Source organism: Epinephelus lanceolatus, chromosome 18 (assembly GCF_041903045.1).
Source record: "Epinephelus lanceolatus isolate andai-2023 chromosome 18, ASM4190304v1, whole genome shotgun sequence".
Lineage (NCBI taxonomy): Eukaryota > Metazoa > Chordata > Actinopteri > Perciformes > Serranidae > Epinephelus > Epinephelus lanceolatus.
In genome coordinates this window covers 21,050,792-21,076,473 of record NC_135751.1, presented here as the reverse complement: position 1 = coordinate 21,076,473, position 25,682 = coordinate 21,050,792, and the positions used below count along the sequence as shown (strand labels likewise).

General features: G+C 43.6%; 1 protein-coding gene across 2 annotated transcripts in view; it reads left to right on the top strand.

The window, feature by feature from the left end:
- adgrl1a (adhesion G protein-coupled receptor L1a) overlaps nt 1–25,682 on the top strand; it is a 198,957-nt gene that overhangs the window by 157,907 nt on the left and 15,368 nt on the right. For both annotated transcript variants that reach the window (XM_078161406.1, XM_033644876.2), the window contains exons 5-19: nt 8,002–8,209; nt 8,431–8,695; nt 10,477–10,804; nt 12,606–12,902; nt 14,325–14,428; nt 16,532–16,717; nt 16,907–16,945; nt 20,226–20,406; nt 21,135–21,257; nt 22,192–22,400; nt 22,504–22,677; nt 23,274–23,483; nt 23,988–24,208; nt 24,519–24,585; nt 24,767–24,858. In XM_078161406.1, the coding sequence (XP_078017532.1) occupies nt 8,002–8,209; nt 8,431–8,695; nt 10,477–10,804; nt 12,606–12,902; nt 14,325–14,428; nt 16,532–16,717; nt 16,907–16,945; nt 20,226–20,406; nt 21,135–21,257; nt 22,192–22,400; nt 22,504–22,677; nt 23,274–23,483; nt 23,988–24,208; nt 24,519–24,585; nt 24,767–24,858 (2,704 nt within the window). The remainder of the gene's footprint in view (nt 1–8,001; nt 8,210–8,430; nt 8,696–10,476; nt 10,805–12,605; nt 12,903–14,324; nt 14,429–16,531; nt 16,718–16,906; nt 16,946–20,225; nt 20,407–21,134; nt 21,258–22,191; nt 22,401–22,503; nt 22,678–23,273; nt 23,484–23,987; nt 24,209–24,518; nt 24,586–24,766; nt 24,859–25,682) is intronic.

The following is a 25,682-nucleotide window of genomic DNA, read 5'->3' as shown; positions in this document are numbered from 1 at the left end:
GTGTTCAATGAGGCTCCGGATGAGGAGGAGAGGGGAGTGGATGGGGGAGGGAGGTGTATACCCTGTCGGGAGTGCTCCAGCTTCATGTAATGGCCGCTCCGATACAGCAGGGCCTCGCCACAAGCACTCCTCCAAAAAAGCCCCAATCAGCATGGTCAGGCACCTCAATCACTAGCCTCTTAAAGGGGAGAGATAGACCTGACCCATACCCAAGGTCACGTTGAGAATAGTGGCCATCAGTCCCAATGAGCCTTAACTCCCTCTCTCGGGTCCTCACCCTCCTCAACTCTCTCTGAACCCACCTACTCACATCTGTCTCGGCCTCAGCCATCTCCCTGTCTGGCCCCATGGCTGGATCCATATGTTGGAGGAATTAACTCCTGTAGAGGCTGCCATTAACCGGTTTATGGACCCCTCTGTCTGTCGTCGTGTCCATGGCTTTTCATTAACATGGATCATTGTCTCACATTTTTCTCCCACCACAAGCAGCCATTTTAGCTCACTCTCCCTGCTTGCGGTGGAATAGCAAGCTACAAAACCCTCCTCCTCCTCCTCCTCCTCCTCCTCCTCCTCCTCGTGCTTCTGCCTCATCCAACTGGTTATATTTATTTACTACTCTTCCTCCCACTAACACTACGATGAAAACCCCTTTCCTCTGTCTGCACTCCTGCCCTTACCCACCTTAATCCATCCCTCCACTGCTGCTAAACACACTTCCTTTCTCTGTTTATGGCTGAATTAACATTCCAGACTTGTGTCTTGTCCGTGTCTGTCCAATTAATCCTCACTGATTGATCAGCTGGTTGACAGATTTGGATTGGGATGACGTGCACCGCGTGGTGATGATGTCACGTGCAGGAGATCCTGTTCAATGAATGTCCAACACTACCTACCTGCTGTTAGGCTATTTTAAGACGATGTTGGCGTCAGCTGCTTCTCCTTCTTCTCATCAGTCCCTCTGTCCATTTTCTCACCCTTTCCGCTGACAGTCTAGCAGGGTACACTACCCACATCATTACAGTATTTCCTTTATCACTGCTGACAGGACCAAACTAGTGTCCGCCATATTTTTTCTCACCTCCAGTCTGTTTGCTTCTAAAGGAAAACAGGCAAGAGAAGGAAGCAGTGTGAGACCACTGTGAACAATCCTGGTATTTCTATAGAGGATTGGGTGGGGGTGCACACAAGGACAGAACCATCGCTCACAAAAGCAGCTCTCTACCTGTGATTTGGAAAAGTGAGAGGGAATGAGTGAGAAACCACTGCATCGTGTGATAGGAAAACACAAAGAATCTCTGCGAATGAAGAAGGAGAGGGAGAGCGGTCGCTATAGAGACGATGAGTCAGGCAGCATCGCCTCATTAGGAATGACCCACCACACACAAGCACAGTCATGTGACCGAGGCAGTGCAGACACCCTATTCAGTGGCACAGGGAGATAGGGAAGAGTGTGGGGATTGACTCTACATGCAGAAGCCATTGCATTGTTAGAGCCAAAGAACAGAGAGGTGAGTGTGTGAGGCAGGTGGTCATGAATATAAATCACAACTGCTTTCAGGACCTTTATGGAGAGACAGCACCTCTGGGAGGCCTGATTCAGAGCAGGAACATGAAGGGCAGTGGCGGGCTAGGCTAGGCTAACTGCTACCCTACAGCTCACGCTTCAGTCAGTCAGTCAGTTTATCATATGCCCCCTGTCGTCTACTGTATCTGCAGCCTGTAGCCTCTGCAGCCATGTCCCGACCAACTTTCCTGTCACTCAGTGTCAGCTTCACTCCGAGGCAGATAAGACTTTGCTTTCAATGGACGCTATCTCTAGCTGTTGCCAGCTTTTGGTCTCAGTGAAGGGTATTCTCTGGGGTGAATGTTTGGGTTGATAAAGGTGCCAGTTTGACACCTGCCTCTTCCACTGTCTGGAGAGTGTGTATGTGCGTGCATTGTCTGGGAGTTTGTGTGTGTCCTAAGGGTGTATGTCTCTGTGTGAGTGTGTGTATATGTCTGTGCATGGCTGTTTGTACTGTATTGTGTTTTTACTCCCATAACTTGACCCCCCTTGTAGTCTAAAAGGAAGCGGAAACACAATGGGAGCCCCTCCCGTCTCCTTCCTTATTTCTCTCTTCTCGCTGTCACTATATGTCACTCCTCAGCAGATTAACTCACTCCTAATTCTCATTTCACAGGAAATAACCTATTTACTCTCTCTTACTCCACTCCTCTCTCTCCTCTTGTTTGCACACACAGAACACGCTCACATCCTTCTTCACGCTTTCTTCTCTCTCTTTGCCTCTCTGTCTTCTCTGAACTGCACACATGCATGCCTACACACACATACACACACACTAATACATGGTAAGACACAGCTACACACACTAATGGGCTGATGAATGCACATTAACATACCATCAGGAGACCCACTGCACACTCATGCACACACACTAACCCTTAAAGCCCATTAACTGTCCAGCATGGACACGGGGTACCATGCCATGCTCCATTCTGCCCCCTGCTGCCCGCGTGCTGCACCTGCCAGTAACAGGTGTGGGATTCAATTAGAGCAGCATGCTCTCAGCAGTCAGTCCTGTGAGCAGGCCATGACTGCGGACTGGGCAAAGGCTTGGGCCAGCAGAGCCCTCAGATCCCTGTAGCAAAGAAAAAAAAAAACCTACAACACAAACACTAGGAGGACGCCACTTTAGAAACAGCTGCCAACCATTGGCAGGGGGTGTTTAGATCATCAAAGTCGTACATTAACCATCACCATGACGCTGTCAAATCACACATAAAAACACCATGGATTGCTGAAGACAACCAAAATGAAAAGTCTAAATTTAGCCGAAAGCTGTCAGCGCTCACTTTTAATTGCGTTACCAGTCGATCACAAATTGCTGTGAGACACTAATGGGAGATATTTACTGTCATTTCCAGGAAAGTACTGGCGCTTTAATCATTTTATACTGCAGCCTCATATTGACAAGTAACAGCTGACCTGTGCCTGGGAAAGGGATTATGGAGATAAATAGTCAATTATTACAGCAGTATTTCCCTGTATGTGTGGCAGTAATTGGCATGCTAGAGCATGATAGCTACAGCCTGGGTTTTAATCCCTGATAAGGTAAGTTTCATTAGCCATCTGGCTAGTTTGTAGGGTAAAGAAGTGTTGTGTCTGCGCTGCCTTGCGACTTCAGTGGGATGATCATGACTGCAAGATTTCCATCCGCACCAAAACGGGTATTAATCTATTAATCTAACTATCTCACATAATCCCAGATGGCTCTTACTCGTGCTAACCTGCTCTAGCCAGACTAGGATAATGCCTAATCTCGAGATTTACGCCTAATGCCTAATGCCTATTGCCTAATACCTCATTCATTCTGTGGTCATAATAGCCTCTTGTACTGTAGGCTCTACTGTTAGGGTTTGGCTGTTCCGGCTTCCCACTGCTACAATCACCCTTCGCAGTTAGCGGGAGGGAGAGGGAGGTACGTAGAGTGAAGGAGAGGCAGAAAGAGCTGGTAAACAGAAAGGCAGCCAGGAGGGCTGGGGAACGCAGGTCAGAGTTAATGAAGCCCCCTAGGCAGGGTTTGCAGGGTGTGAAGCGTGGCCACTGTTTCTGTTTGGCCTGTGAGTGTGTGAATGTGTATGTGTGTATATGTCTGCGTCCTCGTGGCCTGCGTGTATAGCCCGGAGGCCGCCGATGAGCCCCTTTGAGACCGGGCCCACCCGACGACTGGGTTCATTAGAATAAACTGAGGCTCGCTGGTCGGTAGCGGGGCAGGGTTCGGACAGGAGAGGAGGGAAGGGAGAGAAACATGGAGGAGGAAGGCGGACGACAGACTGTTAGTCTTTGCTTTGCCGCAGTGTTATTGTGATGATGAGCCCAATAGAGAACAGTCTGCTACCAATTTAGGACAGGGCTGGAAGGTTGGGTGCAATAATGAACAGAATCATATAGTATTTTGGGGGGACACTGTGGCAGGCACAATATAGTGAGAGTAAATTGTATTGCAGACAACAACAACTATTTTGGTGCCGTGATAGATTGTAGTGCATTCTTGTCTCTTACCTGTTTAGTCTGTTACAGCCAGTCAGGCCTCAGTACAGTACATTTTCCTCTAAAACTTTGGATTCAATCCTAAACTTTATTTATTGCCTATATTTGGTATTCAAAAATTTAACTAATATAATGTTAATATTAACGATACTATATCAGAAAAACACAAAAACTATTACAGATACAATGGTTATATTATGCTCTCCTCTATATTAATTAGCTTGAAGGCTCAAGTTGGTAAAGACAACACCAGCAAATGTGATTTATGTGCCACACTGTGGTCTGTGACCCTCTTTATGCCATAGTTTTAGCCTTCATTCAGGTGGCACTCCAATGTTCAATTTTGCTACACTTAGCCCTTACCCCTTATTTTAGCAGGGGGTGTCGAGGGGAGGGGTGTTCCAATTCTTGCTGGGATAGAGATATAGGTAGGCTCTCCGGATTGAGTTTTTTTTTTAGAGGCGCACTCCAAACCGAGTGGTATGAGAAATTATTGGCAAGATGGCTGCACAAGCAACAAAAGAAACCCGCATATTTATTTTCTTTGTTAGTAAAGATTAAAAATAATAATAACCATTGTACTGTCTTATTTAATTCCAATGTATTATGGTCCCTTCTTATATCTTCCTGAGACCCAAACTTTTTTCAGTATGCATTTTTAATTTCTCCTAGTTATTTGGGATCAGTAGGACCCAATAAGTATAAAAACTAAACATTGTCAACGATAATAAAATCCCATTGTCTTCAAACGAGTACTTCCTAACAGTGTCTTAGCTTGTTACTGTTGCTAAAATTGGTCAAATTTGTTGCCATACCAAACTACAAACATTATTAATCATAAATAAACAAGTTTCAACCATTAAGTGTGATCAGGTTTTGGACCTGGTCCACGTTTGTGTCGGGATCGGCTGCAGACTGACTTAGCAGATATGGCTGCCATCTTGTTTTTACATGGAACAGTCAGTTGTGCTCTTACTACCACTAGATGGCACAAAAAGTGTCCACAAACAAGGAAAACAGGTCTAAGTTAAGTAGAATGAAGTATATGGTCAAGGAAACCCAAAATGTGATGGACACAAGGTAGTAGGAGGTTATAGCAAGCATAACAAAAAATTGATAGTAGTAGCCTATGCAAATGCCGCGGCAGCTAACTAGCTATCCAGCTAGTTAATGTGACATTGTTATTGTTGATTTGTACATGACAGTCCTGCAGTTTTCCATGTGGCATTCTCCCCCTTTGGTGGCATATGATGCCTGAAATTTAACTCAAGTCCAGCAGTGAAGTCGCTGCCCTTTTAACTGCTCCTCTAATGTCAGTCACACTGGCAGTGTAAGAGCATGGGTTGCTAATGTTAGCATTCAGAGCACCACTAGTGGCCTGGTAATGAAGCAATGTTTTTTTTTTATCTGATGACTTATTTGATAAGTTGATAGCGTGAAACTGAAATTATGAACAAATAACAACCGCCCATGGTTTTCCGTCAGTCCATAAGATAAATTGCGAATGTCTGTGATAATACTGTTATTGCCTGTTTATGTAAACGCCATTGAAACCTACTGATGATGTCTCAGGGCTTCAATGGGTTGTCCTATTTCGTTTTTGTAACTCTGTCCTGAGGGTCAAAGGGCACTTGAAAACGAGGAGTAGGGTTAAAAATAAATGCAAAGAATTGGAGAAATGGGATCAGGCCCAACACATATGGAAGCTATTCTGCCCTTTACTGTACTGTAATAAATATCAATTTCACTGTATCGTGGCCACAGATAAATTGGATGCTAGCATTCATATTAATACTTAGTTTTCTTTGGCCGGTCATCCTTTTTGTGGCTGTAGAGAACAGCCTTGCGTGTTTGTGTTTCTTTGTCCTTTATTCTACCTTGAGGCAGAGTGTTGCTGGCTTTGTTTATGGGTCACCTACATGCAGAGCTGCTGTATTGCTTTCTGCATGCTGTTTATTTCTCTATTTACAGTAGCATTGTACTTTTGAGGCAGTGTCCTACTTTTAGTGGTTGTTTTTTTTCTGCCCCCCACTCTATAGCTTTCTGCTCCGATAATACCTCACCCTTTACGGCCTTTATTTGAAATGCTTTGGAGCACAAGTTCCGTTTATTCGCAGCGAACTCATGCTGTGTCCGGATTGATAAAAATGTCATTTTATTGTGGTGTGAGGGAGAGTTGGCACAGATGTTAGTCAAGAAATCCATTGTTAGGCTGTCTGAAAACGCTAGATTTAACCATTGCTCTGAACATTATTTTGCATATTTCAGTCACCCACGTTCATATTTGCAAAGCAAACACCTCAGGCGTCCCTGCTTTCAAGGGAGCATTTTGGTTCGACAGTGGAGCATGACAAGCCTCCTCCGTGTGAAGAGTTTGTATTCAGAGTGTTTGTTTAAGCCTGAGTTTGATTAGATTCCTGTTTGGCTGCCAGTCCCAATCCCTGTTGGACCCCCTCAGACAGAGTGGGCTAATGTCTGAGTGGCCCAGCACCACAGATCACCAGCCACTACCAACAACAGCACGACAGGCAACGGAAAGAGAAAGCTGGATTTCCAAAAGCCCGAAGCTCCTCCATCTCTCTATTATGATTCTCCTCCTGTTCCAGACTTCCATGCAATATTCAAGACAGTTTGAGCCTACACTGATCCATCACTCTAACAGTGACTGTGTGGCAGTGTATGTATGTGTGCATGCACCATCCTCGCGTGTATTGGGGTGGTATGTGTGTGTCTGTCTATTCGTGTGTGCTCTATGTCATCTGTGTCCAAATGCCCCTGCGGTGTCCAATTAGTTCAGAGATGCGTTCAATCATGAGGTGACCAGCAGGTGTCTGGTTCTGTCGCAACCCCGAGCCAGAGAGCCACATAAATAAGCTGGCAGAGGAGACGTGGGGACTCCTCAGCTGTTTTATTCTGTAGTGCCTCCAACTCTCCTCTCTCTCTCTCCCTCTCTCTCTCTCTCTCTCTCTCTCTCTCTCTCTCTCTCCCTTTCTGTCACCGGTACCCCTGTGATGTCAGAGTGGCAAGGATGCCAGCAGCTTTCCTCATAGATCACCTGACGTGTCTGGTGGTCCCAGGGTACTCTCTCTGTCAGGCAGAGACACACTGCGTCAGCCAGCCAATTTACACCAGTCCCCAGTGGATGATCTCCACCTGCCTAAAGTAGACATCCTGTGTGTCTGTGTGCTTGTTTGGTGTATGGATTGTGTGTAAGGGTTCCCAAGTATTTGTTGTTGTGTGGATCTGTGTCTGTTTGCAATAGGGACTGTTGTTTGTGTCTGTATTTGTGCATGCGTGTGGGTGTGTGAAGCCGTTTCGGACGCATGGGAGGCCTGGCCAACCTCACATCTTTACCCCAGGATGCTTTTTTCTTTGAGGCATTACTCTTGACTGAGAGCCAAATTTGAGTCCTAATAAAACAAGCTGCACAATTACTGTTTTACCACCCAGTAGCAGAGCAGAGAAGCACAGGCCTTTGAAATAGAAAATGCACAATCAAATAAAAAGTAGGCCAAGATAAATTAGATTAGAGACTACATCCAAGCCGCGGCAGCAGCCAGAAATCTCCCATTTATCATATCCAGACGCTTTCCGACCACAATGCTGATGTTCTACAAATGAGCTTTTATATGTTCCTTCATTTTAAATCTGATATTGTACCTCACCTCCCTCCCCCCTCTCTCCCCCCTCTCTCCCATTCTCTTACTACTCTTTGTCTCCTTTTCAATTCTCAACTTACTTTTATCTACTCACATCTCTCCTCCGTCCCCTCCACGTCTCTCTCCTGTTCTATATTCCATGGTCTTTGGCCTTTTCCCATTCCCCTCTCTGCCTCCCCTGCCATCTCCATGATACCTTTCATTTTTACAAAACTTTGTTCTTATTTTCTATGCCTTCCTTTTTCTCCTTCTTCTGCTCCTCTCTGCTCCAACACATCTCCTCTGCTCCAGTCTTTGTGTGTCCGGGGACACTGCTGCGGGTTCAGGCGGCCAGTTCTCTGCAGGAGGCGGAGCACCAGGCGGGGGCGTGGTGTAAGGACCCACTGCAATCCGGGGACCGTCTGTACGTCATGCCCTGGACCCCCTATCGCACCGACATGCTGTATGAGTACGCCTCCTGGGAAGACTTCAAACAAAACCGAGCCACCACCACCTACAAGTGAGGGCGCCTCCCACTGTCCTGGATGATCAAATAGCATCTGCTGCTGTATTGATTTATTGGCTTTTGATGTGGGTATGGATGGTGATAGCAGAACGGTCCCACTGTGGTGTCAGCTTGCTCACAGTGAGGACATCTTGTAGGATTGTGTCGTGCAGAGTAGATGAATTGACTTGTTCTCTTGAATTTTCTGCACCACTCATGTGATACTTTCTCAACAGGTTGCCCAACAGGGTTGATGGCACGGGGTTTGTGGTGTACGACGGCGCGGTGTTTTACAACAAAGAACGAACACGGAACATTGTCAAGTATGACCTAAGGACACGAATCAAGAGTGGTGAGGCCATCATCACAAACGCCAACTACCATGACACCTCGCCCTACCGCTGGGGAGGGAAATCGGACATCGACCTGGCTGTGGATGAGAATGGGCTGTGGGTGATCTATGCCACTGAGGCCAACAACGGACGGCTGGTGGTCAGCCAGGTGGGAGAGCAGCCCTGCACAGAAGGGGATGAGATGTGGATTATAAACGCAGGAGTGGATTATATCAAAATCTCATCTGACTAGTCAGGCGAAAGGTCATATGTCACACATGAATGACTTACTATGGAGATTACACAGGTGCACTGATAAATGAGATGTTGTTGTGCCAAGAAGAAGAGTCACATAAATATTACATGCAAAAGGTTAAATTTTAAATCCCATCATATCCAAAAAATTAATCTTCACTAGTAGGGTAAATATTTGATTTATTTTGTTGGTCCACAACCGGTTTCTTTTAGGCTTCAAACATTTCATAATTTAATAACTTAAAACTTATAAAGAAAATGTAGCATTATGTTGTCTGCTCATTTTTATATCAATAGTTTAGAAGCATACTGTTTTAAACAAAGTCACATTACTTTGCACTGCTCACTTGACAAACTCAAAACATAATCCATCACTGTGAACTTTGGAACATTCATAATTGAATGCCAGTCGGGTCTTTGTTTCTTAACAAACAAAACTGCAATCAGGCAGCAAGTTTCCACACAAACGCAGTTTGAATTAATGTGCTGTTCAGATAGACGGCTCCCATTTATTATCACTATCTTTGACCTAACCAGGAAATTGTTTTTCTAACTGTATAAGTTAAACTATCCATCTAACATAATATCAAACCCTGCATGAGCTATGAGAGTGTCGAGTAATGGAGCAACAAAGTCATAAATAAGGAAGTGATCACTTTCATCATCAAGGAGTTGTCTGGGTTGTGGGGGACTTTTATTATTTTTCCACAAACCTTGAGTGCAACAAACACATTGAGGTCTCTATTAAGCCTCGGCATGCAGTTTGAAGGTATATTTAGCAGAAGCAGCTTTGCATAAAGGCATAGACATATCTCTCCTTCAAAGCCGGAGCTGAGGGTTTAATTAGTTTTTAAATGCGTTTACAAGTGCTTATAAATCTTAACATTATTTTACAGAAGTACCATTTGTGCTGCTGGGCTTATGTTAGCGTGAGTAATATGGGCGATGTTACATCAAATCATTTCATTTTAAAGGATCTTTATAGATAATCTAATAGAGCATGTAGTTCTGTTATCTAGACATTAATCTTTAGGTTTTTGTTTTTGGAAGTCCCAACATTTGAGCTGCGTCTGTAAAATAGACCACAACTTATTAAGCTACTGTAAGAAATAGGGATGATCCTAACGACCAATTTTAAACAGAAGTTCAAATTAATACTAGTAGCACAACTGAGTCTTTAAGTTTAAATATTTTCCCCAAATTTTATAAGTGATTTTAAATTATTAGTCACATTTGTCAGTAACCAAAGTGTATTTTAAATACCACTGAAACATGTGACACTCTGCATTGTGCATTATGAAAACTGCATATTATGCGATAAAACATGACAAAAAAAACAACATTTATTTAAAACAATATTGTTTAGGTAAATAAATCTAGAGTGGCATTTTCACTGGGTTTAGCAGTTGCATAAAATAACAGTAATTTTAGTAATAAGTATAATCGACTAGTATTTCTTGTGCCGAGGGTAGCAACGTATAATCAACTAGTCAACTACTCACACACACCCTTAGTGCCTTTAAAATACACATATAGAAATGAAAAAGGATATTTATGTAAATATACATTGATGATCTCTATAACTAAGATTTTGAATAAAATCCCCTAAAAACTGATCCATCTCTCCAAGCTTCTCAGAATGATCCTTAAGCTACATAAATCCTCAGCCTAATTCAACATTCCCTCTCCCCATAGGTGAACCCGTACACCCTGCGCTTTGAAGGCACCTGGGAGACCAGTTTTGACAAGAGAATGGCGTCCAACGCCTTCATGGCATGTGGCGTGCTTTACGCAGTGAGGTCGGTCTACCAGGACGATGACAGTGAAGCTGGTGGCGACCTGGTGATGTACGCCTACAACACCAACCGAGCCCGGGAGGAGCCTGTCAACATCGCTTTCCCCAACCCCTATCAGTATATTTCCTCTGTGGACTACAACCCTCGAGACAACCAGCTTTATGTCTGGAACAACTATAATGTGCTGCGCTACCCGCTGGAGTTTGGGCCACCGGACCCCACCACGGGTAAGGAGCAATCCCACAGACACATTTTTAAAATGTTTGAAGTGATGGACAATTAAAAGCTAATCACATAAAAAGTATACAGATGTTTCCCCATTTTATACCTGTTAGTATCTGGGCCCAAGTTAGAATGAACTATAATAGTTAACATCAGACAATTTAGTAGTCAGGTATTATGATTTATTTATACAGATTTAAATGAGAATTAAGTAGAAAAATAACATCTGTTACAACAGAAAATTGTGAGGCTGTGGCCATGAAGTCAGCACTGGAGGGGACCAACCTGCCAGGTGGTCTGTGGTCCCCCCACTCTCCAAAAAAAAAAAAAAAAAAAAAATTGAAAACTAATTTTCTACTGTATTACATTATTTATCAAAAGCAAGTACAGCTATACAGTGAACTAAAAAAAGATGCCCTGAATGAAAGCTCCTACTGTCTATATAAATGACACTTCACTGCGACTTGACATGGGCTGTCTGACAATTATAATGTAACAAAGATATTAATGTCAGTTGAATACGCCCAGGAGCCATGTGTCCCTGGGGTACGGCAACACTATTTGGACAAATGACACATAGAGCTGCAGCCAACCTTAAATTAGAAAGGGTAGCAATAATTATGGCAATTCTTTGAGTTTATTTATGATTATGATTACATTTTTGATGATTATTTGGACGGCAGTGCGTGGTTGCCTGTCGCAGAATAGCAAAAATGTGCATGTATGTATGTATATATATTCGTATATTTAAATATTGGTAGATCTGTGCTGCCAATTTATATTATAATAGAAAAATTAAAAATACACTTTTCAGACCTCACAGTTTTCTTACAGAAGACTTTGGTGACAAAATGACAGATTTCTACCTGATAAAATATTTTATTTACTCGCACTAACTGCATTCCTCTCATGATTATTTTATATTCATACTGTAGAACATTATATTATGGAGAAGCACTTTATGCATCTTATTGTGAATGATGTTTTTTTCTTGATCAGGGAACACTTCAAACAGCTCATGCAGAATGTGTTTGTGACTGTTTCTTATCTGACATTTGGGCGCCTCAGATATCAAATCATTGTATTCCCATCCCCAGCCATAGTTACAGTAAAGAGCAGCCTCTCAGGTATGACTGCTGTAGCACTTCATATCAACTTCTCCGTGTCATGGATAATGAAAAAGTCATTCTGAAATGATAAGGGGGAGGATGAAATGAGAACACCACACTGCATTTTGGCAGTCCATCAATATGAGAGGGAGGTTTGGATGTATTGTATATCTGAGCTGCATAAAGGCCTGTATAAAGCTCGGATTATGCCCAGAGAGAGTAGAGGCAGAGACACACGGGCGGCGGCACTCACAGTGTGCACGCTGCCTCTGCGTTTGATCAGTTAGGATTTTGTAGTTGTGATGTGCTGCTTTTATCTTCGCATTAGGTTTGGTTGTTAGTGATGGTGACTTCTCTGATACATTTGATCAATTATTTACTTCTCCCTGACTTGTGATGATGCGTTCTCTCCATCTCCTCCCCTGCTTCTCTCATCTCTCTGGAGAGCCCGCTTTGAGAATCTCCGAAAAGTATTTGTCACCCCAATTATTGTCAGGCTAACTTTTGAACTCAACTTCTAAGAGACATCTTAAATTCACATGCATGTGTCCTTCACTCTCTTGATCTCTTTGCTGTTGGCTTTTGCTGCTCTCTAACAAATCCCTTTTAAAACTCTAAATGTCTCTCACTCACTCTGGGCCTCATTTGTAGCCTCCAACTCTTGTGTTCTCTCTGTGTTACTCTGGGGTTACCTCAGGCCCTCTCACCACCACCCAAGTGACCACCACCCTTGCAGCCAGGCCCTTCACTTCCAGCGCCAGCCCTTCTACCGCCCGCCCTCTGGCCCCCACCTCACGCCCAATCGGCTCCATCAACAAGCACCCGGATCTTCGACCGATCACAGCTACTGTGCCTGTCACCCGCCGGCCACCCCGCCCTCCTCCACAAGGCCTGGAGCCTCACGTCTGCGAGGCCAAGCTAGTCCGTGGCGTCCAGTGGCCCACCACGCAGAGAGGAGAAACAGTAGACCGCCCATGTCCCAAAGGATCTCTAGGTGAGAACATTTGCATGTGTGTATTTTTAAACGTGTGCATTTTTCCACTCCATAAAACAAACACGTGCGTTTCATGTCGTACTTCCACAGTGTGTCCTTCATGCATGTGTTTGTTTGTGCGCACATTATATCTCTCTCAGCGTGTGCCCAAGTGATCAGCGTGTTTGTGCTCTCACACTTGTTTTTTTCCGCTGTTGTCTTCTCCTGTCCCCGCGTTGGTCCCACCAGCAGGCACAGTCCCAGAGGACTCGCAGATGAAAGCCCGTCCTCCACAAATGAAAGGCTCATCTCCCACAGAAACAGAGCTGATTGAAAGTGGCAAATAATGAAATGAAAGACTAGACAACACAGGCTTCACCTCCCTTCATGCTAGTTTCTATACCTTTAAACATGCAGCAATCAAAAAGCTCTCGTTAGTCGCAGAGAGAAAAAAAAAAAGACATCTCCCCCCATCAAGCTCTCCAATGCTTTTTCGCTGTTTCTGTATGTTCTCTCTGTAAACGGCACTAACATTAAATTAGCAGCTGGCTTAATTGCCGCGTCTTGGCAGAGCTCTCAAACCCAATCTGTGGTCGATGGAGGAGAGTATAGAGAAAAGCGGGAGAGAGGGGGGGATCGGTGGGAGAGAGAGAGAGAGAGAGAAGAAGAGGGTATGAAATGCAACGCCGCATCTGCTCAGATCCCTCTACAACTGTGAAGCGTTGCTGCATTGTCTCTGTCATCTCGGCTCCTCTGTTCTGCTTCTCTCTCTCTCTTACTCTCTGTCTCTCTTGCTGTGGTCTCTCCTCTCCTCTTTTCCCTGCCTTCTCTTTGTGACTTGATGTTGGTTATTTGTGTTAGCAGCAGCGCATAGACCCTTCTCTGGTTTTATCCCCGCGTGGTGTCCTTTCTCTGAACCCACGTAACTAGAAAAACCTAGCTGGAAATAAGGGTTGGTGGAAGGTGCTTCCCTTCAGGTGTTTTTATTTGACAGTGAGGTATCATACCTGATGTCTTTGGTGTGTGTGTGTGTGTGCGCACATAGTAAATGTTATGTGGTATGTCTGCATGTACTCCTTTTAAACCATTCCTTTTAGAGCATGAAAGCCCGTTCCACCCCTGCCGTCTTCTTCCTCCCTTTCTCTTCCCTCGCTCTCTCACTGCCCTACACTCCATTATTGAACCTTTTCCACTTCTGACCCATTTTACTCTACCTCCTCCCTCCCTCTTCCCTCTCATCTTCAAACACTTTGAGTATTACATTTTTAAAATTCATTTCACTCCGTTTTTCTTGGGTAGGGAGGGAAAAAAAATCGTACCACATTTTTTTTTGTGCTCATCCCTCCTCTCCACACTTTCCCCTTTAATTGCAGACACCTAACGCTTATTATCTCTCCATTACTTCCCCCCTCCTCTGTTTCTTCTCCCTCTGCTCGTCTCCAGGCATCGCTTCATTCCAGTGCTTGGTGGACCAGGTCATGTGGAACCCGCGGGGTCCTGACCTGAGTAACTGCACCTCCCCGTGGGTCAACCAGGTGGCCCAGAAGGTGAGACCTGAAGCCGTACCCCCCGGCCGTGGGTCCGTCCCCTTCGTCTGCCCCACCGCCCCGACCATCCTCCCTGTCCACCTGCGCACACACATTAACATATCTCCAAGGCTGGCCTGATTAAAATACAGACTCATTTCAACTGGCCCTTCATTACAAGGCATCTGCTCTTGATACTTAATTAACTCTGCTTTTTTCAGTAATATACTTTAATCACAGACAGGTAAAATTATTTTTAAAAATCAGGCTTAGGGCCTTACGGCTTGCAAGGTATTTCAGTTTCTCCATCATAGTTTCATATAATGCGTTATACCTGCAGTGGCAAAACATCATTGTCTCCAGCATGGGTGGATTATGAAATAGTGGGCCCCTGGGCACAGATATGCAAAGGGCCCCACCACCTCTCCTGCATAAAAGCAAGACGCATAGACTTTGTGGTTGTTTTGTGTCTTTTTGTAGTTGTTTTGGCTGCTTTGAGGTAATTTTTTTATGTCTTATTGAGGTAATTTTGTGTCTTTTAGGTAATTTTGTGCCTTCTTTTAGGGTTTTTTGTGTCTCCTTGTAGTTCTTTGAATCTTTTTTTTAGTCGTTTGGGACTCTTTGAGGCAATTTTTATGTCTATTGAGGTAATTTTGTGCCTTCTTTTAGGGTTTTTTTGTGTCTCCTTGTGGTTATTTGAATCTTTTTGTAGTGGTTTGGGGGTCTTTGAGGTAATTTAATTGTCTTATTGAGGCAATTTTTATGTCTATTGAGGTAATTTTGTGCCTTCTTTTGTCATTTTGTGTCTTCTCTTAGGGTGTTTTGTGTCTCCTTGTGGTTATTTGTATCTTTTTTTAGTCTTTTGGGGTTCTTTGAGGCATTTTCTATGTCTAATGAGGTAATTTTGTGTCTCTTTTGCTAATTTTGTGTCTTCTTTTAGGTTTTTTGGTGTCTCCTTGTCGTGATTTGTGTCTTGTTGTAGTGGTTTTGGGCTCTTTTAGGTAACTTAATTGTCTTATTGAGGTAATTTTGTGTCTTCTTTTGGGTTTTTTGTCTCCTTGTGGATATTTGTGTCTTTTTGTAATCATTTTCGGGCTCTTTGAAGCAATTTTTATGTCTTATTGAGATAATTTGTGTATTTTTTGGTAATTTTGTGTCTTCTTTAAGGGTTTTTTGTGTCTCCTTTTAGTTATTTGTATCTTTTTGTTGTTGTTTGGGGCTATTTGAGGTCATTTTTATGTTGGGTTTTTGTGTCTCTTTGTGGTCGTTTTGCCAATTTTTGCAGTTATATTGTATCTCTTTGCTGTTCCTTTGCATCTCTTTGTGTTTCTCTTTGTGATCTTTTTGTGTCTCTTTATGGTAATTTTGAGTCTCCTCCTGGTCGCTTCGTGTTAATTTGACATTTTGAAAGTAAAGGCCAGGGGGGCCCCCCTGACACTTGGGGCCCTGGGGCCTGAGCCCAGCTGACTCGTTCAGTAATCCATCCATGGTCTCCAGATGATGCAAAACGATTTTAACTTAGCTCCCTAGAATCTAAATTGCCAAACTGTGTTATAATATCTGCTCTAGTAATTTGATCAATCCCGATTTTGGCAGTTATCAGATTTCAGTGCATGTAAATGTGAATGAATTCTAAGCTGGTTCCATTTCCGCAGGAGAAAACTGTGATTATTTAACCATGCCTGCCCTTGACTGGCTTTCTTAAGGGTTGATTTAAGTGTGTTTATGTGTCTGGAAGGAAAAGCAGCATCATGGTGAAAAGTAACATCGTTGTAAGAATCCATTATACCTTCTCCTTTTGGCAAAAATCAATTGCAATTGCAAAGTGGTTGCTAAGGGTGTGATTTGCAAGTGAAACAGCACTAGGGAGAATAAAAAGTTCACAATGTGTTCTACAAGGTCCATCTTTGTTTACAATGATGCAAGAGGGGCTGATAATACAGATCCTTTTTGGAAGGGTTCTGGGGAAATCTGACTACTGAACAAACAGTATTTTGTTGGCGCTGAGACTAATTCAAAGCATAGTTTCATGTAATGGTAGTGTGCATCAAAACATTAACAGTTTTTTTAATTATCCTCATACTCTCACTGTATGTAAACACGCATGCATGTGTTGACGTGCAGATAAAGAGCGGTGAGAATGCTGCCAACATAGCCGGAGAGCTTGTGAACCACACCCGGGGCCGGATCCAGGCGGGAGATGTCAGCTCCTCCGTGCGACTCATTGAGCAACTGCTGGACATCCTGGATGCCCAGCTTCAGGCCCTAAGGCCCGGAACCAAGGAGTCAGCTGCACGAAACTACAACAAGGTAGAGTGTAAACACACACATAAGCACACACACGCCTGCGTCTATATTTAATTCAAGCATTAGAAAAGGATGCTGAGGTTAATGTGAATTTACCCCTCTAGTGCACATGCAAGGACAAGTAAGTTTTTAATTTACAGGGTTTTTTTTTGTTTGGCTGTTTAATTCCATGCTTTGTTTTCTCCCTTCCAGCTCCAGAAGCGAGAGCGGACCTGTCGGGCCTACATCCAGGTAGCTTTTCTCTTTTATCTGCCTGCTTTACATGCCTGTGGAGTAGGACTGCTCTGCGACTTAAAATAACTGAGGGGAGATAAATCCTTGAGTAGACTAGGTTTGTGGATGAGATTCCTCTGGCTCAGTGCTCTGTATTATGATTTATATTGCCTTTGGAATCATCACTTACAGAATTTCTGTTTTTTTCCGGAGAGCAGCGTGAGTAAGTTTTTGGTTTAACTCCTGGCAGGCATTGGTGCAGAATTTCCCAGAGCAGTGAAAGCTGATTTGTAGTTTTTCAATTGCTCACGGTGTACATATGGTTAAAATATGGGTTCAGCTAATGTGTAAGTCATCTGTCTTTGACCTAATCTTAGCTTTGTTGGACTGTGATTGAGCCTAACTGTATAATATCGGCCTTGGCCTCATTTCATCGCACAATAAGGTACAATATCTGCGGCTCTGAGCAAATGTAATTTGACGATAGCACTGTATGGAAGGCAACAGTTTGTGTTACTACACCCTTCTGTGCTTTTCCAATATGTGTGCAATATCTCTGGTTCTGAGAAAGCTGTAATCTAATATCATGAAAAGGCCTTGCGTATGCTCCTCTGTAATGATGAAATGCGGTGCTCTGCAGCACACAGTCTTTTGTGTATCTTGACCTGTCTGCAGCATGCTGTAATATGACACCACATCTTTCTGATCTCTGCTGGTGCAAGATGAATTTAAAGGCTGCTGTGTAGTATGTAACTGACCATTATGTTGTTGTTTTTTTATCACTCGCCACAAGTTAGCTCAGTACCGTTCAGAGGATGAACCAAAAATCCCCCCGTGTGTTTTCCCCTTGTAGCGGATGGAGTGCGTTCTGATACGAGATTCATTTTGTTAACAGCAAATGCTCTTTATTCCACACAGCAGTCAATCCTTCATTTTGAGAGGCCTGAGCAAGAGAATTACATGATTCATCAAGCAGGCTACTCCAATAAATTGGATAGCTGATACAACCATCAAAATTGCCATTAAATGAATTGTAAGTGTGAAATAGAAAGGTAATATGTCTGACATAGCACAGTAATAAATGTAGTGCAGGGGAGTGGTGAGTTTCTAGGAAATTAGAGTGGGGTAGTGGTGACTTAACTTCAAAGAGGTCATGTAATACACGTAACACTATGGTACAATAGAGAGTAATTACCAAGGAGCGGTTGATAAACATATCAAAAACTAACCAATAATTACTGAGTAGCTAATTAACATTATTACTAGCATTACTAACATCATTATACCTTCACCCCAGTGACAGCTGTGGCCTGAGGCATTATATTTTGGGCCGTCCATCCGCCCTTTTCATTCTCGTGAGGGTGAAATCTCAGGAACACCTTGAGGGAACTTCTTTAAATTTGGCACGAACATCCACAGCTGATTAGATTTTGGCGGTTAAAGGTCAGTTACCAAGGTCACCGTGACCTCCCGTCCATCCCATTCTCATTAACATGGTGTCTCATGAATGCCCTCAGGGAGTTTCTTCATATTTGGCACAAATGTCCACTTGGATTCAAAGATGAATTTATTAGAATTTGGTGGTCAAAGGTCAAGGTCACTTTGAACTCACAAACATATTTTTGGCCATAACTCAACAATTGAGATGCTAATTCCAAAAAAAATTCCACACAGATGACAAAATGATGACGTGATGACATTTTATATCCAAAAGGTCAAAGGTCATCTTCAATGTGACATCATAATACTCCACAAAAACACTTTTCTGGCCATTATTAAACACCATAACTCAGGAACAGAAGGTGAGACATTTGGTCAGATACTGAATAGGTGACACTAATCTTGGGTGTCCATCTTGAAACTGTGCTGATTGTATAGATCTTCTGTGTGGCCGCATCCACGTTTCGCCAATAAAAATACACTTAATGCCTTTAATTAAATTCTTTTAAAGTCTTCACTGCATATATTACAGAAGTCTGGACAGACATGGATGTAAAATGCAACTTGACTGGTTGGCAGAGGCAAACAACCACAAGGCAGTAATTCTAGTTTGAGTTAAGTGAAGTATAGTCTCTATATACAGACTCTACATTCAGTGAATGTAGAGTCTGTAGGCAAACCCCAGAGATCTTGCCTCCGGAAGAAGAGCGGAAGAATCCTGGTTTCCGGTGCTCAGTGTTGCCAGGTGGGAAATGTAGGATTATCGTACCAGAGACTCAAAATTTTCATATTTTGAGGGAAATTATCGTACATCCGTCATAACCAAAATAACTATCCTACTGATGCGCAATAGGCAAATATAGTCACTCTCGTGTTTACTTTTTTCCATTTTCCTTGCTTTTGTTTTTCCCCCTCTTCTGTTTTGAATCTCATTCTCGCTCGACTTCCTGATGGGTCTCAGCGTCTCGTGGGGCGGGTACAGCTGACCATTCAGCCAGTCGTTGTTCAGAGACAGCGTCACCCGTATCTCACGCTAAGCACATTGCAATTGGCTGGAAACATGTCACATGGGAACAGATGCCTTCAGGGCCCACAAAAAAACTCTGGCATACTGATTACAACCACACATTCATGAAATGGTCAAATTATCGTACATTTGGCCTTTTTTGGGATTATTGATCGTACATTGTACAGAGGGCCAAATTATCGTACAAATACGATAATTATTGTACACCTGGCAATGCTGCCGGTGCTAGGCTGTTTGTAGTCCACATGATATTGATCAATGACATTTGAGCCGGCTGTAGTTGTCGTCAGGTTAAACGCTCCATGCGGTGAACTAACGAGGCGGAACATAATTGGCGTCACGGCAAACTCTGAATCCATCGCAGTGTTTCAGCATATTTACTTACATATAAACGGAAGTCGCAAACGGAAATTCGCCTCCTCAAACCGGAATGCCAAAAAATCAGGGGTCTGCCCCCAGGGGCTGTATCGCCGTCTGCCAGAAGTCAGATGCCGAATACAGCCAATGGGTTCCGAGAATGAGTGAAGTAAAGCAAAAGCCTTGTGAGCATAGAAATAGCTACTCAGTTTAAGTGGGAATGAGCTATTACTTCAGGCATGACACTAGGATGCGAAAAAATCTAAACATACAATTATTTTGAGCATTAACATCTTCTCAAATATCGACATCCTATCTGTTACTAAGTACGAGCTATTCATTAATTATCATATATATATTAATTATTAATTAGCTACTTCCTGATTTGTTTGTCGCTCGTTCCTTGTCAGCTTCCTTGTGTTGTAAAGTGTTCTCAGTGATTGTAATGAATGCTTCACCCTCCGCATGTGCCAGGCGGTGGTGCAGACAGTGGACAACTTGCTCCGTCCCGAGGCCCTGGAGTCATGGCAGGACATGAACAGCACAGAGCAGGCGCACACTGCTACCATGCTACTGGATGTCCTGGAAAAGGGAGCTTTCCTGTTGGCCAACAACATGTACGGGAATCGCTTTACTGACCGAGCTCCCAGCATTGGTAAGAAAACAGTGCTGATGGTGTTAATTAGAGACCAATTCTAGTGCCTGAACTTGAAAATTGGTGGGTATCGCGCACTGATCCGATACCATTGCGTTAAAAATAATAATAACTAATAATTATTATTCCAGTCCAGTGTCATCGTTTTGAGTCCTGTATAGAGTCAGTTTCCCCCATTTTTTTTCTAGCTGTGCTTCTTGTAGTCTCAGTGTGTGTGTCAGTTTCTCCATTAAAAAGATTTCTTCCCCAGTTGCTCGCCAGTTATCCTTCGTTGGTGGTGTTTCTTTACCCCAGTTCCTAGTGGTAGCTTTCTTGCTTGTTACTAACAATATTTTATCAATTATCTATCACTAGCAATAAAATCTACTTCAGAAAAACCAAATATCTGTTAGGAACCTTATATCCTAGTATGTGCTTGATCTCTTTACATACCATTTTTGCAAAATACAGAATTTCTGTAGCTACTGCTTGAAAGCAAAGATGAATAATTGATTAGTGTTTTATCAGGGTGTGAAACTACTTTAAGGTTAATTAATAAATTACTCGGTATTGGATCGGTTGTATAGACTTACGGACTTGTAGAATCAGAGGCATTTCTGAAACTGGTGTTGGTCTCAGGATACACAACTGTGTGTAGAGCTGTACCACCTACATTTCTCCTGGGTGTTTTTTTGCATCTTTGACAGATGTCTTCATATAATTTTTGCGTACTGTGTTTCCACCATCAGATCTCGAGGTGCATGTTCTAAACACAGAGATGGACCTGCAGGACTTGTCCTTCCCACAGACCTACGCCAGCGACAGCACCATCCAACTCTCAGCTTCCACTATCAAACAGTACAGTCGCAACGGTCAGCAGCCTGAACCCCCCCGCCCCCCCACCTCTGTCCCATCCTCACCCCGAGGCCTGAGAAATCACTGTCCATCTCAGCCTGCTCTTATGTTTCCATTTGCATTTTCATGCAAGCTTAAAACAATCTGCATGCAGTTGACTAAGTTATTGGTTCATAATAATAGGCTAATCAGATTAACAAAAGTGCTGAGACAATTTCTTTTCTTGATGGTTTCTTAACAGCAGTCTTAATAGAATAGCTGGGGAGGCGTGTAGATTACAATCGGCCCCAGTCTGACAGAGCAATCTCAGCACTCCCTCTCTTCTCTCTCCCCCATTCCATTCCCTCGCTCCGTCTCTTTGCCATCTTATCCCCCTCTCTCATCTCTCTTGTTTCTACCCCCCCCCCCCCCCCCCCCCCCCCCCCAATGTCATCCCCCTTTCCATCGCTCCCCTCCTCCCTCCGTGGCCCCTCATCCCATACCCTTTTCTGTTTTCTGTCTCCACTCGGCTCTGCAGTGGGAACGAGATTAGAATGATTGAAACAAACGCACATGAAATATTCATATGGAATAATAAGAGATCTGTGAATGCTTGAGGGATGAATGTTCCATTGCCCTCCACATTAAATCTCGCTCTCTTCCACCAGTCAAAATGAAACGGTCCTTACCATCATTCTAACCTTCACTAACTCTCTCTCTCTGTCTCCCTCCCGCTCGCCCTGTCACTCCCTACTCTCTATCTCTGTCACTCTCGCCGCCATTACCATATTATGCCCCCATTCCTTTATTTGCCCCCCACCCCACCTCTTTAACGTTATCGTCTACATCTCCCCTTTCAAGTAACGTCTGCCTTTTTTTTTTCTTTCCTTCGCTCTTGCTCTCACACTGTGTCTGTGTCTCTGTCATTCTCTTTCTCTTCATCTCTCTGTGTTTCCCTCCCTCCATGTGCAGGACAAGTCAAGGTGGTGTTCATCCTATATAAAAACTTGGGATCCTTCCTGTCCACCGAGAACGCCACAGTGAAGATGGAGGTGGATGGGCCGAGCCATGATAAGAAGCGCCTGGCGGTCAACTCCCATGTAATTGCTGCCTCCATCAACAAAGAGTCCAGCAGAGTGTTTCTCACTGAGCCGGTGGTGTTCACACTCAAACACCTACAGGTGGCCTAATTCAATCCCCGTCATGCTCAATTTTCTTTCTGACACATACGACTTCCATCGACGTTTTCCATCACCCCTCACTTTGGTTTTCTTTTTCCTCCAGTTGGAGAATTATTACACTCCAAATTGCTCCTTCTGGAACTACTCTGAGCGCTCCATGACGGGCCACTGGTCGTCGCAGGGCTGCAGGCTGCTGGACACCAACAGCACACACACCACCTGCTCCTGCAGCCACCTCACCAACTTCGCCGTGCTCATGGCTCACCACGAGCCCGATGTAAGTAAACAAGGGCGTGGCAGGCGCACAGTTAAAATGGAAGGCCGGGTAATTTATGCAGACGTTCATTCGTGCGCACATTAGTGTTCACTCACTCTCAGTCACACACCCTCACACACATGCACATTAATGTACCCTCTCAAGGCTGACAAGCTCTTTGTTTTGAATTTTCTCTTTTCCTCCTTTCACTCCGACATTCGGGGAGGCACATGCTTACAAATTCATGTCCTGCTACTTCTAGCTGACATTCACATGAATTTGAATGTCATGTATTTTTTTTTTGGGGACGTCTTGTCTCTTGTCTCTACACTTTAGCTCCTTGCATATATTTACAAATATTAAATAAAGCAATTTTGCTCTTTCTCTCCCCTCCCCCCCCGTTCTGTCTATCTATCCCCCCATTGTTTCTCCCCTCCATTATTCTCCCATCTATCTCTGTGCTCCTCATCTCCAATTCTGCTGTCTATTCCCATATTTTCCCCTCTCTATTTGTCTGATTGTGCTGTGTATCTTTGTCCCTCTGCCCTCTGTTTGTACCCCGTTCCCCTCCACACTCTCAACTCCCTCCCCCCCATCTTTGTTTACCCGGACCTCAGTACCAGGGGCGAATGCATGAACTGATCCTGTTTGTGATCACCTGGGTGGGGATTGTCATCTCCCTAGTGTGTCTAGCCATCTGCATCTCCACTTTCTGCCTCCTGCGGGGCCTGCAGACTGACCGTAACACCATCCACAAGAACCTCTGCATCAACCTCTTCATCGCCGAGCTGCTCTTCCTCATCGGCATCGACAAGACAGAATACCATGTGAGTTTGTAGCCACGTGTGAGCCTGATATATGCCGAAGATGTTGGGGTCTCACATCAACAACATGACTAGTTTTGCTTGTTTTATTGGAAAGGAAATATGTTACTGCTCTTTTATGAAAGCAAATCATGAGATCAGGTCAGTTTTTTGTATTCTCCAACTTGAAAATGACATCGAGAGTTACAGCATAACACAACTGACAACTTTTTTATTATATTAATAGTGACTGTGAAACTAAAATTGAGGCAGTGTCTCAATACGTTACTCTATAAAACATTTACTGCACCGAGTAATGAATTACCACTCAATAATACGCACTGAGCAAATCACCCAGGGGGCAGCTTTTCATTTTTCCTTCATAAATGTCCAAAACTACTTCTTGATAGTGACTCTCCTCTGTCCTCTTTGGTTTTTCAGTCAGTTATATGCCTTGATCTTCACCTTCATCTTCACATTTTCACCCCTTCTCTTCTCCTCCTCTCTCTCCCTTGCTGCTGTCCTCAGATTGCCTGTCCCATCTTTGCTGGCCTTCTCCATTTCTTCTTCTTGGCTGCCTTCTCCTGGATGTGTCTGGAGGGTGTGCAACTCTATCTCATGCTGGTGGAGGTCTTTGAGAGCGAGTACTCCCGCAAAAAGTACTACTATCTGTGCGGCTACTGCTTCCCCGCACTGGTGGTGGGCATCTCGGCGGCCATAGACTACAGGAGCTATGGGACCAAGAAAGCGTACGTGTGAAGACAGGTCTTTTGCACCTGCAGATTGAGAAGTAGGATTATGCTATTCCCCCAGCTGGAAATGTAATACGCAGTGCTGTGTGAACGGCTCTTGCACCTCCCCGCGGACTGGCTTTTCTGAACACACTTAGCCAAAGCCTGATGATTAGCCTTCATAAGATAATCCGCTGAGACAGGGAAGAAGTGTGTGCATGCCTGCCTGTGTGTGCGCGCGCGTGTGTGCGCACATGTCTGAGTATGTGCGTGTTTGTTTGTGAGCTTAGTTTTGTGTAACTCTCTCTTCTCCTTTGTGCCACTCCAGATGCTGGCTGCGAGTGGATAACTACTTCATCTGGAGCTTCATTGGCCCCGTTTCATTTGTTATTATGGTATTAGCTTTACTGTCAGACAGTATTATTCTCCTCTCTGTTTCGATATCACCCAGTCAAACCAAAAATATTTCACCATGCTTGCTTTGGGAGGTTAATTACAGTGCAAAGTCAGTATTTTTGGTGCAGGCTGTGAAGTTCACCGCACGTTTATTTGATTCTTTCTATTTTCTGTCCCCAGCTTAACCTCATTTTCCTCATGATCACTTTACACAAAATGATCCGCAACTCTTCAGCACTCAAACCTGACTCCAGCCGCCTGGATAACATTAAGTGAGTTCAGATTATTCAGTGGGGGTCATACTCCTTGAAAAATGTTTTTTCTTTTGGTGTTGTTATTTTCAAACAGGTTTCCTGCAGATCCTTAAATAGTCTTAAAAGGCACTGAATTAATACATCTAAAAATAAGGCCTTAATTTGTGTTAAAGTGTCTTAAATCAATTTGTTAAAAGTCAATCAAAAATGGGAAGTAAGATTTTTTTTTTTTTTTTTCTTACACTGCCTTGTAAAATCTCAACTTTTTTTTTTTTTTATAATAATTGACCAAATGCCTCCTGCAGTAACATCATACAGGTCAGGATAGCTAAGAGCAGAGAATCCGCTGTCTGTTAGCTCACTGTCACTGTACCCTGGACAACATGGGGAAGTGAAAATTCAACAAAAACGGGGTGTTTAACCAAGATTTTGCAGCATAGCTGGAACCAGTACAAGACGATGTATATGAGGCTTGGTATATATTATGTAAAAAGTTTTTCAAAACCAGCATAATGGGAATCAAAGCAGTGGAAGCCCACATGCAGAGTGAGAAACACAAAGATTGCCAAGAAAACCCGCCAACAAACGCCACATATTTCCCAAAATAATCATCTTCCCTAACCCTACATAAGTGATGTTGATTCATATTTTTTGTCTCCAGTTTTAGTTATTGTAAAATTGGTCTTGAATTGCATCCAGGATGGCAAAAATAGCTTGAAATCTGATTTGCCTTAAGCTGCAGGAAGCCTGTCAAAAAACATTAACTTCTGATAAATAAACCAGACTATTAAGATTGTTTTCTCAGTGTAGCAAGTTGTTATTTGTTAACGTTTCCTTGTCCA